Raw genomic sequence first — 18,202 nt, forward strand, 5'->3', positions numbered from 1 at the left:
AAATGTAAGGCTTACAGCTGGGAGGAAACCATTTCATTTGCATACAGTTAACTTTATTATAAATAAAATCTGTGCTATATTAGCAGTGTTTTCTTACTATATCCCTGCATTAGCTGCTTGTTAATAGGGAGCTGGCTAATCTATCAAATGGTTCGAAGCATGTACTTTACTTCATAGATATTATTAAGGCACTTAATATCACTAAAATACCTAATTTTATGTCAAATTGAAGGATTTTCTCTCTTCTTTGATAAGCTATGTGGGGAACTGTATTGCAGAAGATGATGTTAAGCAGTCTTGTGTACAGAATTTTTAATTGCCTTCTTATCTTAGAATCTAGTGACTGTCATAACTTTGAACTCACTATGTAAGATGAAAAAGAAAAGGTGCAAGTCCTAGATGCAGTTTTCTATTGAGTCCTACCTGGCCTGGTAGTTGAAAGAGAAAGTGATCTTTCTCTAAATTCAGCTTCTGGCTTATATTTGCATATACCTGTAAAGAATGGGTATATTCTGAGCCTGTCTCCAGTGTACTCTTTCCTGCCTCTTATTCCTTAATTGCTATAATACTGTAGATAAAAACCTGTGGAAACAAGGGATTGAGTAAGTAGTTCAGTTGCCTCAACAAAATGCTGAACTTTTGTTCAGTTATAGTTTTGAAAAGGGCTTATTACTTGGACAACACTAGTAATTCTGAATGTGGCGTGTCTTTTGCTATCTTCCATGTACGTAGTCCACAGCTGCAGTAACTTTACTCCCATTTTATTTTGTATGATCTGCTTGAATAACCTGTCACCTGAGGCCATCTTGTATAACATGCTGTGTTTGAGGAAATGGGGGATTTGTGTCTTCATTCTGCTGGTTACTTCAAGCTAGTATCACAAGCCCAGATCAGCAAATCTTTTCCCATAGTAATTGTTTGCACAGAAAACTCAGTGTACAAGCATAATGAAAAATCTCTGATTTGCAATTCTGACCAGTTTTCTCTTCCCTTTAGATCCTTCAGCAACCCTTCTGACTATAGTGGATGCTGAAGAAAATGCATTTGTGAGCACACACATAAAGGAAAACGATCTCATCACCAAGAACGTGTGGCTTGGCCTAGCTCAGAGTTCTAAGGGTAAGAGGTAGCAACTGTGTCTGAGCATGAGTGTTTCACGTGGTAAATAAAAATGCATAAATTCTCACATAAGAATACAGTTTTGCAGTGTTGATAGCCAACAGTAACTCCTGCCTGAGGTTGGAATCCCTCCTTTAGCATTATAAAGCCCTTTGGACTTCATTGTAGCTTAAGTCTCTTCCTGTTGCACACTTGAGATAATCAGGAGGCGCTGAAATTCCATTTCCCCAGCACCGTCAGTGGTGCCTAATGGTTAAGCTACAAATGCATCAAATGCTAAAGATCAGGAGAAGAAGTGTGGCTAAAAGTGATGTGTTTATATTTATTGCTTTTAATACATGGGATAGTCAGCTCTGTTTCTTTTAGCAATGTAAAGAAATCAGTAGATTGTGAATGACATTGTGTAGCATCACAGCATGTTTTGGTCATCTAAACTAAGCAATTTTTTTTTTCCCCAACAGATCAGTCCCTGAACTGGCTTGATGGCTCATCAGTTAATTATGCCAACTGGGAAAATAAAACTGCAGAAGTCAGTGAAAAATGCAGTGTTATCCTGTCCACAACTGGCACCTGGTCCAAAGTTGACTGCAGTCGTAGTCAAAGCAGAGTGGTTTGTAAAGCTCCTTTAGGTACGGAAGCATTGATGTTAGCAGAGACTTAATTCTGTAGTGACTATATTCAGGATTTTGGTAGGGAAAGTCTGTGTTGAAATAATGAAAGTGCAGTTCACAAAAGAACCTGTCAAGTACCTCTGCCTAAGCAAGAGCTTTCTGTGGCTGTTTTCCCATAAAATTGCATTCAGGATCAAATTCTTCAGGAACTAACTTCGGGCTTTCAGCATCCACTTACTTAAAGGGTATAAGGGAGACAACTGAAATTTCCACTTAAAAGAGAGCATGGAGTAGTTGCTGTTGCTTCTTACCACAGGGTCTCTCTCATGGGTGAGTCTGTGTAGGTGGGAACAGAAAGACTGTTGCTTGCAAGAAATGCCAGGTAAGCGGGTACTGCAGATTGTGGTTCAGTCTTGACGAGGCTTCTGAAAAAGACGTCCTGCAGTCTCAAAAGACTTGGGCCTCACATCACTTCCTCATGCTCTGCTGTGTCCAGGAAAGAAAGCAGTTACCTGACAAGTAAGCAAGCAAGTTCCTGAGAAGCAGTGGAATCTTTCTGATTTTATGTACATCTTCACTGAAGTGGAAGTACAGGAATAGATTTAACTTCATGCTGCTAAGGAAGACCTCAACAAGGTCTTCTCAGTCCAAGGCAAGCAATTCCCTTCCGCTCCAAGACAGTCATTAGATTTCTGAAGTATACAAACCTTGAAATGAGGGCAGCATTTACTAGTAGGGTTTTTGACCTCCAGGGGTCCCTTCTAACCTAAATATGATTGGGAAATTAACAACAGATGATCAAAATAAGCTAGTAGGTGCTGACTGATATGGGAACCTAACTTCCCACTGAAGTGAAGACTATTAATATGATGAAGCAGTTTGCCTTAACTTCAACTAGATGTGCGCAATATTATTGTGTTGCACTACGTAAGTATCAAACCTACGGCAAAATATTCTTACCAAAACTCTTGAAGAATAACTATTTTTGTTTTGTTCTGTTACAGGTTCTAATCATACTGGGGTGGCTGTAGCATTTGCCCTGCTAATTCTGTTAATGTTCATTGCCGGATTAGTGTGGTATCTCTATAAAAAGAAGCGTCTTTACTGGCCTGCCTTCTCTTCAGTACGCTATCAAAGAGGAATGAATGATGATGAAACTGATGATGTGTTCACGAAATAAGTATTGAGAAACTGTTCCTTCTGGGCAATTTAGCGTGAACTTCACTGTGTGAAGCCATAAGGAATGAACTACTTGATGTTTTATTACTTCTTTTTGGAAAAGTAATAAGAAGGTTATTAATGGGGGCTAAATTTTGGGGTTTTATACAAGTGCAATTTTTATTCAAGTCCATGGTAATTATTTACATCTGGCCCCAGCCATTTAAGGTGCAAGGTTCCTGGAGTTCTGTGATATTTTTTAATTTACAGTATTTTCTCCCTTTACTGGAAAGAGTTTTTGATGGAATAATTAATGCCAACAGTACTTCCTGCAACATCACCTTAATGCACTTAAAATTGCCACATGAATTCCGTAACTTTGAACAGTTATCCACCAGTAACTTCATGCCAAATAACATAACCATTTTGATATGCTATAAGGGTTTTGCTGCTAGGATTGGGTTACCCCATAGAAGCTAACACAAAGACAATAAATAGGAGACAAACTGGTTTTGTGTAGCAGCTTCTGTAATAAGCAGTTATAAATTTGTTTAGCAGGGGAGTTACCAGACAACTAAGTATTCATTCCCACCCAACTAGAATTCCAGTTTTCTTGTTGCAGTGGAAGAAGATCATATTTTGATTGTTTTTTCCCCCCAAAGATACACACACAAAAAAAACCACACTATAGTGGTGAGAGAAGAATCTTCCTTAGAATGTAGAATGTACACTTTGAATAGAGATTATGGGGAATACGCTGAACTAAAACCATGCCAGCTAGGAGTAAATTAAATAAACATAGAATAGTTGAAGCCTGAGGCTGTGACGAGCTGGCAGATCACTGTTCTTATCCCCTGAAGATGGTAGTAGGGCTAACAAAAATACCCATTAAGGGCTAACTGCAAACACAAGCAGAACTCAAGATAGAATAAAAGCCTTGGCCCTATAAAAGCAAAGGCATGAGTTTTATCTTGTGACATAACTGTTCAAGTAAATGGTTCAGTTTTGAAAGCACAAATAGCAGGAATGTTTACAGTGAAAATCGGTATCTAGACCTAAACCTAAACTTTAATTAAGATTAAAACCCCTGCACTTAGAGTAGTATTTGGAGAAAGACGTACCACATTCTACCTATGTCTGCAAACTACTTTGAAATTAGACCCGAGTGATTTTCTTGTAGCTGAAAACACAGAAAAGACCTGCTCCCTTGTCTGTGTGATCTGTCACACAGAGCGTCGCAGTGACAGTGTTCCTCATTCTCTAATGAGGTCCTGCTCACATTTACTTCCCCTAATAGTCTTATTTATAGTAGGTTTAAATGCCTAACTCAAAGGTGAAATGTGTCATCTGTCCAAGAAACAAGATAAAGGTATATCTGAGGAAAGAGTAAGAAAGAATGTATGGTAAATAAACTTGTGTACATAAATGCGAAAAATACTTGAGTATTTGACATAAAACTTAAACTTGATTTTTGTATGTGATGTGTCACTATGGCCTTTTCTATGCACTCCACAGAAAGCTATAAAGGGGAAAAGGGAAGGCAGAATTGTATCTATTAATTACTCTAATCATTTGATCAGTTAATGTTTTGAAAAGGTCTTTAGACTTTTTTTTATATACAGCACCAAGAGCAGGCACATTTACTTTTATGAAGGAGGCTATGTACAAGACCAAATCCATTCCCCGTGCATGGTGATGTGACATGATAAATAGGAACACGCTTGGTCTGACATGCTGAGAAAAGTACTACTGATTTCTCTGAAGCAATGGTTGTGAGGTCATGATGTTCAACTGCCTTTTTTCCCCCTGCAGTTTACTTACATTGACAGCACTTTTCTTTCTTCCTGTTTGCACTATTCTGATAAGCAAGTGTTTATCATTTGTATTGATAAGTAGAGAACTTGGTTTAGGTACCTCGTCAGAGCCTGTTAAAACAGCAGCCTGCAGGGGCGCAGTAAAGGAACCACTGTGTTAGCTTTCTGATCAAGGAAGTAAGCACTTTTGTTGTTTGTTTGGTACTTTGGGCACAATTGTAAAAGTTTTCTTTCTTCTTTCCTGAGGTAACTTGTAGAAAAATTAGTTACGATGCTAGTAACGATGTAATGAAAATGACCCTCACCCGCCTCTTAAACTTACGTCGGTATGAGAAGTGTTTGAAACGTGACAGACCCCTGGTTCCTGGGTTCCTGCCATCTTCTGGTTTAGCTTATTTGCCAAAGTGCTTTCCAAATGACTTAATGGACTAAAAAGGGTGTTGGTTGTTGTCCTTTTCTAACAACAGTAATAAGTAAGTGGGGAAAATTATTTACAAATTCTCATCTTTTGAGACTTACTAGTTTTATAGATGTTTCTACTTCGAGCATTTTTAGGTGTGAATCTGGAATTGAAAATGGAAATTAGTAGTAAAATCCTAATTCTCCACACATGAATAAATACTTTTATAAAAAATGTATATTTTATTCTTATGAATGATGTAAATAATTTTGTAAGGCCCCATTTCTCATGTTTGTTTCATCATACCCAGGTTGTCTAATCACTGGTAATTCCTATTTGAGTAAGCACCACTGCCTGAGTGCAGGTGAATAACCCACTTTATTTGAAATACACAGAAAGATTATTTAGCAGTATTGTTATTGAAAGAATAAAGTTAAATAAAACACTAAACTGCTTACACTAGTTTTATTTCAGTGGAAGCAGTTATCATGGCTGAGGTGCAGCTCGTTAATCACTGGGTGAAAGGCCGGTAGCACAGGGACTGTGATCACACTTAGGTCAGATTAGTGCATGCTACCGTGATAAGAAAACTTTAGAGGTAATCAAAATCTTTGATGTATTTGAAAAGAATGCCAATAACTTTGCAGTTGAAAACATACTTTATCATGGAACATGGTTATACCGAGCTTTTATCACACTGCTCCTGGGTTTGCAAGAAAGGGAACTTTACTCTCCACCTTTTATTTTAATGAAGGTGTAGCTCGTTAGCACCTCACAGCCCAGCTTAGCTCCAAAGCAGTTTAGAAGTGCTCCCAACACAACTCTTAAAATACGGGCAAAGTTAAATTACTTCCAGCCATATAACATTTGCAATTAAAGCATGGGATGTATTCACTTAATTATCATATGAACTCTGAATTCCAGACCTCCACAATCTGCAACTGCTGGTCAAGGGCAGTGTTATTTTTAGCTACAGCAACAGCTTGCTCTGCTTGCTGGGAGAAACATCCTTGCGTGCAAGACGATCAGCAAGGTCATCTGCTTCAAAAACATTAATCTGAAAAACTGAAGATGAAGAGCAGGGAAATAGAAGCACAGAATGGAGTGCTTTTCCCAGGGCACAGAGCAATGGAGTCAGGAAGACATCCTGAAACTTCGGCATCTCAGAGCACAGACCGACTGCTGGACAAAACTGCCCAACTACAGGTAAACAAATGCACAAAGGTTTTTGCACACTTACAACTTAATGAGTGAGACAGCTCTGTCTCATTGGGCTCCCTCTTGCTAGGGCAGAGCTCACTCTTGTGGGAACAGTTTCTCCTGGGGTGAGAGTGCAGCACGGGCTTTGGGTCCTCTGCCTGAATTTGGCGCAGACTGAGGTCTCTGTCATGGAAAGGTGAATTCGCATCCACCACTGGACCAGCCAGCATTTTTATTTTAACTCTGTTTCTGCATCAATAGCTTAATTGACACAGAAATCAACCACAAGTGCTTATGCACGAACACCATTTGGGCCTGATGTGTTTGTTGTATTCCTTCTCATTTTCTCCTTTTTCTTTAAGCCAAATACACCATCTGCTCATACGTTACACAGCTAAACGTTTCTGAAAGGAGGAAGTAAACTGCAGGGCCTGTCAGTGATATTTTTGTTTATTTGCAACCACACCAAAAAAGACCAAACGTTAGAATTTTAGTTGCTAAAAGAATTACAATTTGTACCCTTTATGCATCTGCTGTTGCTGTGTGGAGCACAGTGGGATGCATAACACCCAGGTTCATAAAAGTTAGTGGAATTCATTCTGTTGTCAAGAAGCATGTAAAGTTCTTATTGACCAAATTAAACAGACTGCACAGTTTTAAAGCGAGAACTATGAGCAATATAAAGATCTAAGCTTAGGAAAAACAGGAGATTAGCTACTGGAGAGAAAAAAGATGCAATTGTCACTCTGATAGACCTTTCCCATTTAGTTCTGAAGAGGTTTAAGATGCTAGTTGACAAAGCACTAGAGAAGGTAATTTTCTCTTGATAGCAAATGAACTTGCAAATGGTGCATAGCATAAGCGCCAGTATAAAATGCTGTTATCTTGGGTTTATTCCTTTATGGTATTTTCACAGTGAAAAATCCTGTGTGCTCTATCATAATACCTGCCAGTAGTAACTAAGATTTTTAACAGATTTGAGGGAGTAGGAAAGGATACCAGATGAGGTTTTTATTGTGATTACACAGTAATGCAACACAGACTGTAGGTCCTTCTGGATTTCTATTTGCCAATGCAGAAGGGACTATAATTATAAAGAGAACAACAGTTGTTTGTTAGTCTTGCTCCTTTTCAGCATAGAGTAATTTACTCCAAGGTGGTTTTTAAGAAAGTGAAATTTCAGCAATACAAAGTAATTATTGCAAAATGTGCTTCCTTCATGATGCTGGCCCCTTATGTGCACATTTTTTATTAGAACAAATGAGAACAAAGATCTTTTTCTGCTCGCTGAATCTCAGGACACTCATATGAGTAGTAAACCTTCTACTCCTGCTTTCTGTTAAGCTTCTCTTTTCAAATATCATGTGTCACAGTTCCCCTTTTAACAGATGATACAGAGCAGATAATTTACAAAAATGTAGTGCTTATACTCTGTAAAAAACTAGCAAGCCTTGTATGCATATTCAAATTAGACTTACAAAGTAGTTGGTTGAGATGATTTCACAAACATGCATGACTGAATGTCATCCCCATTAGCAACCAAACTGCTTTCTGTTTCATTGAAATGTCTTTATTTTCATAACCATGATCTGGGTATTTAAAGAGCATCTTGTGTCAAGTGAGAGTATGAATTATATATGCACATGGATAATAGGAGGGTGCATTTACCCAGGGCTTGGGTTGTGTGCTACCTTGAGGAAAAGGGGTGGGTTCCTGAAATTTCCATCTTATATTGTCTCCTGTGGCCGCTGTTCTGCCCTCTACCTGTTCTGCCTCACGCCACCTTGGCAGCACTGACTGATAAGCTACCAGAAAACTTCAGATGCATCATTTCACCAAATGATGAAGATGCCACCACCGACACAGGAGCCAACCAGGCAGCCTCACGCCCGCATAAGCTGCTGGAAAGGAGACCAGAAAGCACCACTTCCCAAAGAGCAGCACCCCCAGCCTGAAAGGCATGGATGAGCCCTGCCAGCAGCCCCACCACACCAGCACAGGGTGCTGGAAAAGGGTCAGAGCAGCCAGTGTAGACAGCCAGAACATCCCATAACACCATGGCCCCAGAGGGGTGGGTCTGCTCCCCTCCTCTGTGAGCAATAAACCTCCAACACCCAGGGAGGGAGCAGCTCTCTTGACCCTGGCCCAGGCACTCAGAATGCAACAAGAACCAATTTGTTGTGGGTAACAGCCAGTGCTCCCATCTTCCAGCCCTGCAGGACTCCCTCCACCCCTCCCCTCTTCTGCAACCAGGGCTTCTCCTACCACAGGTACTCAGCACCTTTACACCCTGCACCAGCCTCACCTTGCAGGACCAGCTCTGCTGCTGAGTGTTTAAGCACAGGCCTCCTCTGCGCTGCTTTGGTCAGAGAGGATGACCAGCTGTCCTAGGGGAGCTGGGAGGGGAAGGCTCCTGGTTTAAATACTGCTGTGCCCCTGGGCACACCCTGACAAGGCACAACCAGGGACAGCTGAGGTGCCTCTCAGCTTGGAGCTGCAGCAGGGGAAACAAGCAAGACAGGTAAGCTGCTCTGTTACTGGCCTTGCAAAAACTGTGCCCAATGCCTAACCTGGTACAGAACCTGTTACGGAAACACTTGATGCTGACAGGCTGTCACTTTTTGATTAAGTGTTGCATAGGGTTTACTGGTGCTTGCTTTTACAGGAGGGACACACGTTTTGGTCATTAATCCTGAGTTGTCACAGCATTGCAGGGAAGGCCTGAGGCACTGCCATGCCAGGGAGGTAGTGCCTGGGTGCAGGGTTAGGAGGAGCTGGAGCCGGGCTCCCTTCAGCCAGCTGGGCTCCACAGGAATCACCCAACATCACACGCTGGCTCTTGGTTGCGCCAGGGTTTGTCTGGCGCAGAGTCCAGGTGCGCTGTGAGATGGCATCCTCGCTGCTGAGGTGTGAGGGGGCTGCCCAGTGTACGGCCCCGCTTGATGAGCAGCACTTCACGGGCAGGCAGAGATGTGAGTTGCCCTTCAAGTGAGTTCTCGGTAGTCACCTCTGTGATTGCCAATTGTAGCGTTAGGAATCTCTGGTGTAAAATGCAGAGAAGCACTTAGCAAACTTGCAATCCACAGATTTAGGAGCTTATTTATTTATTTTACAATTTACAGTGGGGGCTGGAATTTATGTGTGAGAGATTTGCTTAGATTTGTATACTGTGTAGGTGCTGATTATAAATTGTACCCTGTGCCAAAGCCTAATGCTAACACCCATTGGCGTGGAACCGTTCCATATAAAAGAAATGTTAGAACCTGCAAACTTGAATTAACTATTAGAGAAATACTGGAGCGGAGGCCAGAAGGGCCTGCACGTCACACTGACAGGGTGATAAAACAGGAGTGGGAGAATGCCGTTAGTCAGCCATCGCCGTGGGTGGTGATTCACTGCAACCAGTCGTAAATGAATTTGTGCATGTTGTCATATTTGTGCTGGAACTGCAGCAGTGCACGTTTGTTGTTGTGATGGTGATACAGTACATGAAGCAAGTGGAGTTTGAAATTCAACAGCTGCAAGCAAGGGAGACAGACTGGCTGGCTACCTCCTGCTTTCACCCCTGGCCATTGGGGCTGGCCTCTGTGTTTGCCACCAAGACGAAGTGCAGCTTCAGCTGGTCGCAGCTGGCAGGAAGCGAGTGGGGAGCTGTGCCACGCCAGACCCTGCTGTGGCGGGGAGGGTTTATTGTAAGAGGCTGTTCAGGAAACGTGTCAGCCAAGCAGCCTGTCTTTGGTTTTGACACGTGGCTCCACCCAAATGTGTGACACTCACCCTGTGTGTGACTTCAGGCTTCCTAAGCAGAAAGGCGGCTGAGATGATGTGGTTGTAGAAGTGCACAAAAGCAATGTGACGGCTGAGGAAAGAAAAGCAATTGCTGAAGTAAGCGGAGGCAGTTCCAGCCTCAACTAAAGACCTGGAACAACTATGGAAGATGATAAGGATGAGGAAGATCTGAGAACAGTTGGAGATGAAGTTGCATAAACGTCTCTCCAGGGTCCCAATGCGCTCAGAGCATCTGACCAAGGGATATATGAGAGCACATTAGAGGGGATTACGCATCATTGCTTGGTTTCCGTACCTGTGCATGTATTGAGGGAACTTTTTTGTCTGCTAGAGGAGAGTCTTTGTTGCTGACAGCTCAGCTGCCCCCACACCAGATTCACCACTTTGGTGACACATGCTGTTAGGTGAACGCCATGCCTGGGTCATGCTACTGTAGGAGAGGTGCAGCTGGCCACCCATTTGAGCTGGAAGTGAGTTTCTGTTATTAGTGACTTTGGTGGTGCCGAAGAGCAGGGACAGAGCCAACCCGGCAGGCTGGGCCTGTGCAGATGTGTCATTCCCTGCTCTGCTTTCACCACAGCAACCATCTCGGAACCGGTCCCTTCAAATTGCATGGGATAAAGGTGCGACCTGGCCCCGGACTGAGCGGCAGAAGTTGGAAACAAACCTTCCCCATTGTAGTGGCAAACTGTTTTCTGTAATTTACCACAAATGCAAAATTTGCTTTTGAGAGGAAGGGCTGTGTCTCCTCATGCCACATGCCTATTTTTCACTTACAAATTCCGAGTGTTAGATCTCCACGTAAACGTCTTAACATGAGCACACAATGTCTGTGAGCAAATACAGCCTGTGCAATCCAATAATTTATTAAACTTTCATCTTGTAAAGCCAGTTACAAATTAAAAAAGACAGCAGAAGGAATTCTGTAATAGAAATGAGCAAAATTACAACAAATAGTAACGGGAGTTACATTCCCAAGTGGGTTCAAGCTGCCTGCAGCAACCCAAGAGCCAGAATGCAGAGCTAGTGCCGAGTTAGGACAGGGCTATCAAGGCTGTTCTGATACATAAAGAGATTTAGTCAGTGTACAGACCGATACAGAGTGTTGCTTCTCAGGTTGCCTCTGCATTCCTGTTCTCTCTCACTCGTGACCTGCTCATCTTTTTATTCTTTGTGACAAAAAGGGGTGTTCGTAGGATCCTTCGGTAAAGCTATTTAAGGCAAAACTCCAGTTGAACGCATGACACACAGTAGTGGCCATCCTCTTAGGCTGGTTGTGTGGCAAGTGGACAGTGTTTGCACTGTGGCAGTGCAGTGGAAATGAGAGTCAAGCATGGATTATGTACAGTGTTTTTTCTTGTACTGTCAACCTCAAAGCTACAGTGTTCTGTGACACAGCATCAGTGACGTGGCACAATCTGATGATGAATTAGAACGGAGCCTGTTGCATACTGACTCCTAGTTTTCTTTTCTATGAAATATCTATTTCATAGCTCAAAGGCCTTAGCTGCTGCTGCTGCTTCAGAAGTGGAGAAATCTGACTTTAAACAAACATGCAGCGAGGCCCGCATTACGTACAGCTCTTCAGTTTCATTAAGAAACTGAATGGGCCTTTGCATTCTGGGATCCCAAGCCTAGACAAGGGCCATAGAAAACGGCTAGCCGCTGGGTTTCTTGATTGCTAATGCAACCCGTTTATGATGTGAGTGATACTGAATATTGTTTTAAATAATGAAATCAACTTTCTGAAGTCAAGAAACTGAAGATGACTGTCATCTTTCACTGAGAATAAAATAAAATTTGCATCTTCAAATTGCAAGTAGCTATAAAAACCTCCCATAAGCAGTTGTTTTGGCAAAACAGCATTGTTTTCAAGTTTTGCTGATGACTAGGGACCTAGAAGAGACTGGAAGGGGATTTGGGGATGGGAGCAGTTCCAATTAGAATTTGGAGGAGGATGAAGGGTTTGGCATCTGCTTACAGTAGTACAGAGGAAGTGAAATTCTTGCCTGTAACCATTTATCTAGGCACCTATTCACTCAGTAGGAAACAGTTCACTTAAAACTAAAGTTCAGGGATCTCAGTCATCCTAAAATCCCACACAGAGAAAGAAGGAACTTAACGCAGGCAGGCTGCTCACCATAACCCCCCTGACGTCCATCTAAAAGCTGGAGTTTGTGAAGAACAGCTCTTCTGGAAATGCAACTAAATCAATCTCATCTCTGGGGCTGTACAGGGGAAAGGCAGTCATTAATTTTTAGGCAACAGGTGCTGTTTGGAATGTACCCGGAATGGCACCTATTTCAGTGGCACTAGTCCCAGAGACTTTTTCCTATCTTGGAGTATTTAGAATTTTAACTTAAAGTGCTGCTTTTTATAGTTGTGTACCTGTGAACTTCTATTGGAAGGTGAAGAATCACCTTGGGTTTTTTTATTTCTTTGCTTAATGCTCTCGCGTGTAGGGTTTGACCTCTCAGTTGGACCACTTCGCTTCAATTATAAAAAGGCATTTTCTTTTAAAACCAGATCAGATCATTAGTAGATCTTTCCTGAAGAAAAACCCACAATGACTTATATTTTAGAATGCCTTGCAAAATAAATAAAAACCCAAATACTCTTTTAGCAGACCATGCTGCGATCCCATGATCTCAGGTGTCTGCATGTTGGAAATTCATAAGGAAGCTTAAGTCTGCCTCCTCTAGTGCAGAAATGATTCCTGTGAATTTTTCTGCCAGCATGACAGGTAATGGTGAAAGCAGCAGAGAAGACAGGCAGGAGGAGGAGGAGGATGCTTCTGACTTTGCTTCTTTAAGGTACACTGTTCATCAAACAAGCAAGGGGGAAACAAGTTTTGGGTCATTAGTATTAAACATCAGTTGTTGCTGTTTAATGTCTTTGGGCAGAGGTGCAAATCCTATGGTACTGTAGATGTCACTTCAGTTTTTAAATACAGTAGTCAGTCAAGTGGAGTTCTTAAAAAACATCTTTGCTACACTTGTGCTGGCAAGTTGCAAACACCAATTGTTAAACAACTGCCCCGTCTCATGGCAGCTCAGTCGTATCACCTAGTCCAGATGCTAGCGTGACTGTCCACACTGGTGGCTGATTTGACGCTGCAGCGTTTCTTCACAATCATGTTGATGTATGCTTTCATGATCTTTATTATCTCGCCCACCTAGAGAGAGAACACAGTAACAGAGGATAAGCATGTTAAAAACCTATTTCCATTGAAGCAGACCAGAGATTTTGCAGAAAAAGATCCCCCTTATCCAAAGTCATGGCACTACAAATTTTGCATGGGATACTAAAAGTGAACATGACAGTAGGGAAAGAAATGCTTGACAAGCTTGTGCTCTGTGGTAGTGACACTTAAAAGGCTTGTAGCTCAAAGAAAAGCAACGTTAATGCTACTAAACTTTTTTTCCCCAGTTTGTGAACTCCCCATTTGTATACCAGAAGGGAATGAAAAAACCAAGAACACTCATGAGCACCCAAAATTTGAAATTCCCAGTGCATTGGAAGACCATTCAACCTCCTTCACTTTCTAACCAGCATAATTTTTTTTCTGTTTGTCCCTGTATTCATGGCACTTTAGGTGTAAGCTCCCTTGATTTTTTTCCTTGACTGTCCAGTTCATTCAGCAAGACTTCTTACATATAAATTTGTCTTGTCCACGGAAATTAGAGCTTTACTGAAGCGCTAGTTAAACTGTACATACAAGAAGGCTTGTGCTTTCACATACCTGGGTTGTTTCAAAGAACATTTCTCTCTCATCCACTGTAATTTTGAAGGTGTTAGGCTGTGGTGCTCCGAAGAAAACAATGTGCTCATACTGGAAAGTTTCTAGTGGCTTAGGATCCCCTCGTTTGTAGACAGACACATTCTCTGTGCTGACTCCAAGCCAAAGATCATTTGGAAATCCACCCTCCTTGCACTGCAGTAAGAGAAACATGAAATTTTTGCATGAATGCAGTGGAGGATCAAATCCTCTATGATTCAAGGAAAAGCCCTCCATTTCTGGCTCCTGTAAGATATTTCAACTTTTAACCCCAATAGAAAAAACCCTGATGTCTGCAGAAGGAATTTTGTAGGCACTCCTATTGCAAAGATTTAGAAGTAACATGGCTGAGTCAAATACTAGTTGAGTAATAAATAACTGTAATACCTAATGATTCTCATCGGATTTCTAAGTGATTTACGAAGTCAATATTCCCCTCATTATTTTACGGATAATATAGTGAGGGCAAGCAACTTCCCATGGTAATACACCTAGGCAGCAACAAAACTGGAACTCTGGATTCCTACTCTGTCTTAGCACAGCCGTCTCACTGACCCAGTCTGAGCGGATTCTGTTGTACTGCTGCAGAACCGTATTGAACTTTTTGCCAGTAAGTACAACAGAGCTTCATTTTACTTCTGCTTTTGCTGGCCATTGCCTTCTTAAGCTCAGAAAAGTTTCCCAAATTCTATTGCTCCTCTAATGAAGTGGGAATTCATTGTCTCCCTTGATTTCGGGTGGTGAAACACTGGAACAGATTGTGCAGAGAGGTGGTGGATGCCCCATCCCTGGAAACAGCAACCTGATCTAGTTGAAGATGTCCCTGATCATTGCAGGGGGGTTGGATTAGGTGACCTTAGTAAGGCAAAATCCAGGCAGTTCCTGAAATTCCCTTCTGCTGCTGAGCAATGTAATACACACAGCTGTATCTGTTCTCCAGACTGATGCCTCTCCTGGGCAGTAGTTACATGAGTTAATACATTGCTCACCTCAACATCAAAGAGGGTTGACCCATAACCCGGCCACTCCTTTACAATGGACATGTATTTCACCATGGCCTGATGCTGAGAGAGTCCCTGCAGCTTGGTCCATTTCTGCGCTATGCTTGCCCGAGCAGCTGAAAGCTCTTCCTTTACCCACATCTCCATCATCTGCTCCTCTTCTACCTTCTGCTTCTTTACAGAGCCTGTCTTGAAGCTACGTTTCAACGTCCCTTCAAGGAAGCTGGTCCGTCTCCTCTCCAGAGTATGACTGGTAGTGCCGCTGCTCTTTGTTGAGTGCAGTATTTTGGATTTTAGTCTGTTAACTGGGTAGATTCCATCAAGGGTCCAACTTATTTTAGAATAATCTCCATGAAGGTACTGCAGCCGTAGAGCTGCTAGGCGCTGCAGAGTGTCCTCTGGTGCAGGAAAATGACCATCTATGAGGCTTTCATGAGCCTACAAAGAAACAAAAAGTCCCCCAAACTCATTAGAAAGCAGAAGCACACTTTATCTGCAGCTGGGTCTGTGTACAGATTCCTATGGCATCTGCCCATCCCAGCAGGAAAGACATAATTCAGGAGGTCAGAGCAGACATTATAATAAAGAAGTCAAAGTCTGCAACTGGTTGACACGGGGGGAAGACCTCTTTCTGTAAGCCTGGACAGGAGAGAGATCTCTGAGAGCCCCTATCCTGTACTGAAAGTCTTACAATGAGGGCTTTTTAGGTCTGGAATGGATGTGAGCGACGAGAATTGAGGCAATTTGTGTTGCGCTGTGCCAACTACAGCCCCTGTGTGGAGATTATATTCAACACCAGAGAGTTAGATGTAATAAACTCAAGACTCTCAACCTCCGCCTCATTGCAGACCAGCACCTCCCACCTCCTCCTTCACTTGATGCTTCCCCCAATCTTCTTGCTTCCCCTTGCCTGCTTTTCTATGAAATCTATTTATGAGTTTTTTTGCTACATCCATCTAATGTCTGGATAACATCTACTCTCCTACTGTTACTTCTCTTCCACCACTCTCTGCTAGTGAAAGCTGTGTAGACTGACAGCCTTGTCACCGGGAGTTTGGAACAATTGAGTTTCCACAGAATACTGTAATGTCTTGTTCCTGACCACTTTCTAGGCATTCTGTAGTTAACAATACATAATCTTCATTTCAAGAAAGCCCTCTTACAGAGTCACTGTCTGAGTGATGTACGTGCCATCCATCTGACTGTCAGTGACTTTCAGTCTTCGTGACACCGACCCCCTTTAACACATATTAATTAATTTTCAACAGCTATAATTTTCTGAGGCAAGATCAAAGTGTTCATTAGAAGTAAGAAAGATGAGATGAATCACACAGCTGACTCCAGTCAGTTTAGTTTTGCATCCCTAATTGCAAAGTTATTTCATACCATTGTGATCTCTGGCCTAACCAGCATCACCATGCTATGGAGTATAGTGACTTAAAATAAATTACTCAGCAGATAAATATTGTCAACTACATTCTCTTTTCCTTTTTCTGTAGTACTCTTCTAGTACCTCTCTGTTAATCAAAAGAAATTGCCCAAAAGATAGGGTTTTTTAGCCAATTCCTGTAACGCTCCAAGGATGTGCTGTTCTTGTAAGCCGATGTGCAGATACCTAGATTTTCCATTTTTCTTTATGCCTATGTTCTGCAAGCAGCTACTTTTAATGATTCTTCTTGAGTCATTATCCAAATCTCTGTATCTTAAATTTAAAGATAAATTTTAAAAGTATTTTATCATCATTGGTCTTCCAGTTTTTTGAAGCCCTTGTTCATTTTTCTTGCTTTTGTTCTAGTATTGCTTCCTAATCCCTAGAGAACGTTGCAGTATAGCTGCTTAGTAGATTCCAGGCAAAAATCCAACACACTAAATTCTTCTGTTCCAACCAGCATTCCCACTTCTAATGCAAAGGTAAGCCAGTTTTCTGTATACTCTTGTGTGCTTCCGCCACCTTGGAAACCAAATCATTCTCCCAGAGGGAGCTTACCTGCTCAAACATGAAGGCAAACTCCACCCCATCTTTGGGAACATTCTCAATATCCAAGAAGCAATAAAGCTTAAAATACAGCTGCCACTGTCCTTCCTCCTCTTCTTCTTCAGAGCCAGCAAGTCTGTAAGATAGGAAAGAGAATGAGAGGGGAAAAAAACCCAACAAACCAGTAAGCAGAAGCACCACGGTACTGGGATGTCCACAGTGCAACTCACAATATGAAGGTACCCCTGGATTTCTGAAACAGAGAGCATACAGAGCTACCTAATTGACCAAGACAATCTCAGCGCAGCAGATTTTCTAGTAACTTCCATTTTTCCCCTCTGAGTCACATGAAATTTTGATTCAGAAGGACACAAAGTTCTTATCAGATATACTTGATAAAAGAATTAGATCAATGGTTCTAGGTAAGTCCAAGAGTTAGGGTGGGACACAAAGTATTCCCCATTTTCAAGATACTGTTTCCATGTAATCTTGTGACTCAGAAAAGCATCAGCCTTGCCACCATTTGGAACAATTTTATTTTTGTCTTTAGAACAGATATAAAATAGACAATGGCATTGTTAACTTCTTTCACAATTCTTGCTTTCTTTGTATGTCTGGCCACAAAATCACAGTCCACAGTAGGAAATTAGAACTGCATTTCTATGCCCGAATCTCTGCTCTCTCTTCTGATACAGCTGTTATGATGTAAACTGACAAGACCATTATCAGACTTAAGCAAACCTTCCCTGAGCTCTGCTAATAAACCATTACTCTTTGATAAAGGCACTACTAATTTTGTCCTGATGAGCCTGATAAGGAGTGCTTCTTTGTCACCAAAATAGATGTGAACACTGTTTTCTACGCAGTGAGAAAGAGCACTTGAACCTTACCAAAGGGAAGTACTAACCAGAGCGAATGGTTGAATCACTGTGGCTGCTCTGGATAAAACTACCTGACTGTATTATCACTTAATCCAGTGTTACATCCAGCTAGGAGTTAAAGATTTTATGAAACATTCTTCTACCTCTCAAACTTGGCCAAGATATCAGCCACAATCACCCGACTCTCAACAGCACGGTCCACCTGCTGATTATGTTCAAAGAGCGCAAACATGTTACGGCTGTCCTCCATTGCTAAACCTCGGATCAGCTTTTCAACCACCTGCGAAATCAGAGAGAGACAGATCACAGAGTAGGTATTACATACACCTTCACAACAAAGAATCGGTTCCTCTTCAGGACTCTTATAATTTCATACACCTCTATCACATTTCTCCCTTGTTGATCTCATTTTCAGGTTAAAGAAATCTAACCCTAAAAGATCATTCCCTGCAAGGAAGTCATTACTTATATTTGAT

At 41.8% G+C, this 18,202-nt stretch overlaps 2 protein-coding genes across 6 annotated transcripts in view; one reads left to right on the top strand and one right to left on the bottom strand.

Moving 5' to 3' along the window:
• LY75 (lymphocyte antigen 75) overlaps positions 1-5,552 on the top strand; it is a 48,060-nt gene extending 42,508 nt beyond the window's left edge. Inside the window, exons 33-35 of the mRNA XM_075756849.1 lie at positions 997-1,119; positions 1,581-1,748; positions 2,735-5,552. Of these exons, the coding sequence (XP_075612964.1) occupies positions 997-1,119; positions 1,581-1,748; positions 2,735-2,910 (467 nt within the window). The 3' untranslated portion in view covers positions 2,911-5,552. The remainder of the gene's footprint in view (positions 1-996; positions 1,120-1,580; positions 1,749-2,734) is intronic.
• Positions 5,553-10,936: 5,384 nt separating this feature from the next.
• The window catches only part of LOC104633459 (unconventional myosin-X-like), a 97,305-nt gene continuing 90,039 nt past the window's right edge, over positions 10,937-18,202 (bottom strand). For all 5 annotated transcript variants that reach the window (XM_075756854.1, XM_075756851.1, XM_075756852.1 and 2 more), the window contains 5 exons: positions 17,870-18,006; positions 16,858-16,981; positions 14,859-15,308; positions 13,834-14,025; positions 10,937-13,266 (listed from right to left, as the gene is read on the bottom strand). In XM_075756854.1, the coding sequence (XP_075612969.1) occupies positions 13,153-13,266; positions 13,834-14,025; positions 14,859-15,308; positions 16,858-16,981; positions 17,870-18,006 (1,017 nt within the window). In that variant the 3' untranslated portion in view covers positions 10,937-13,152. The remainder of the gene's footprint in view (positions 13,267-13,833; positions 14,026-14,858; positions 15,309-16,857; positions 16,982-17,869; positions 18,007-18,202) is intronic.

This window comes from Balearica regulorum, chromosome 6 (assembly GCF_011004875.1).
Source record: "Balearica regulorum gibbericeps isolate bBalReg1 chromosome 6, bBalReg1.pri, whole genome shotgun sequence".
Classification (NCBI taxonomy): Eukaryota; Metazoa; Chordata; class Aves; order Gruiformes; family Gruidae; genus Balearica; species Balearica regulorum.